Source organism: Myotis brandtii, unplaced genomic scaffold (assembly GCF_000412655.1).
Source record: "Myotis brandtii unplaced genomic scaffold, ASM41265v1 scaffold986, whole genome shotgun sequence".
NCBI lineage: Eukaryota > Metazoa > Chordata > Mammalia > Chiroptera > Vespertilionidae > Myotis > Myotis brandtii.
This window is the reverse complement of record NW_005372102.1, coordinates 951,857-953,330: the sequence shown is the minus strand read 5'-3', so window position 1 is coordinate 953,330 and position 1,474 is coordinate 951,857. Positions and strand designations below refer to the sequence as shown.

Below are 1,474 nucleotides of genomic sequence, written 5' to 3'. Positions count from 1 at the left end.
GCCGAGGGGGAGGAGGTGCCAGTGCTTGAGTACCAGCTGCAGGTCGGCCCCCCTCCGGGTGTCACTGCGCTCTCTCTCACTCCCGCCCGCCCGCAGACATGCTCTGCCTCCAGGGAGCTGCCTTTTGCTTGCTGGGAGCTGAGCCAACCTGGGGGGGAAAGTCCCAGAGCCGTGGGCGGGCAGTCACCATGGAGGGAGGCAGGCGGCAGGCGGGGAGGCGAGGCCGGTGGCAAAAGGACTTTAATGAAAGGGTCGGTGGGACGCCCCGATAAGGAGGCAGGAGCGTCCTGGGAGGCTCCGGGGAGAGGCGCCCCTGGGCAGCCCTGCAGGCTTCGGCAGGTGGCCCGCACGCCCAGGCGCTGGCCCGGCCATCCATCCATCCTTAGAAATGGCCCCCGTGTGCACACCGTCCGCTGGGCGGCTCTCGGAGTAGCGGAAGGGACCCTCGTCCTGCAGGTCTGCAGAGCGGGCGGCCGACGGTCACCTGGGGAGGGGACACGCATGTTTTCACGTGAACAGCCTTCCACTCCTCGGGGTCGGTCTTTTTTTTTTGGAGGCGAGGGAAGGAGGGAGAGAGAGAAATATTGATGTGAGAGAAACACACTGATCGGTTGCCTCCTGCACCTGCCTCCTCGGGGCGGGGGATCGAACCTGCAGCCCATGTCGCTGCCCTGGACCTGGAATAGAACCCAGGACCCTCCGGGGCACAGGCCGTCGCTCCAGCCACTGAGCTGCACTCGCCAGGGTTCGTGCTGGTCTTCACAGCACCGCCCCCAGCTCATGGGTGGGCTGAGGACGGCAGGTGACTCCTGTCGGAGGTCGTAGCGAGGCCTGGCCCAGGCCTTGGGCTGAGCCACACGTAGGCAGAGCGTGTTGAGTGAAGCCCCAGGAGCTGTGACTCTCACAGCTGGGCTCAGCGCTCCCTGTGCTGTGGCTGTGAGCTGCCTACAGCGGGTCCGGAGCGAGTGCCCACGCCTGCGGTGGTCCCTTCCCCACCACCCGAACCCCGCGGCCTCGCTCCCCTCCTGCCGTGGCCCCTTCCCCACCACCACTGACCCCGTGGCCCATGAGGTTACCACGCATCGGCCCACCTGGGCATCGAGCGGCTCAGTGGTTGAGAGCCCCCTTGAGCCAGTGCTGGGCTCTCACCCAGGTCCGCGCCCACCGCTGTGTGCCCTCAGCCAGGCCCTGGACCTCTCTGTGCTCCAGTGCCTCACTTGTAAGCTGGTAACAGCCCCTCTTCCTGGTGGTTGTAAGGATTAGACCCATTGGTGTGGAAGCAGCAGGTGGCACAGTGTCGGGCACGTGGCATTGGGCACCGACCGCGGTTCCCAGGCCTCTCCCCGCTCCTCCCCAGGCCCTGCCACCCCGCGGCCCTGCATGTGCCCGGTGACCAAGCCCGCCCCCTGCCTCCGAGGGCCTCTGGCTCTCCGTGAGCCTCGGTTCCCCCATCTCCCTCCTCGGATCACGAAGC

General features: G+C 67.1%; 1 protein-coding gene across 1 annotated transcript in view; it reads left to right on the top strand.

Moving 5' to 3' along the window:
• Nucleotides 1-1,474, top strand: part of ACOX3 (acyl-CoA oxidase 3, pristanoyl) — a 27,339-nt gene that overhangs the window by 11,841 nt on the left and 14,024 nt on the right. The window contains exon 9 of the mRNA XM_014533446.1: nt 7-42. Coding sequence (XP_014388932.1) covers nt 7-42 — 36 coding nt within the window. The remainder of the gene's footprint in view (nt 1-6; nt 43-1,474) is intronic.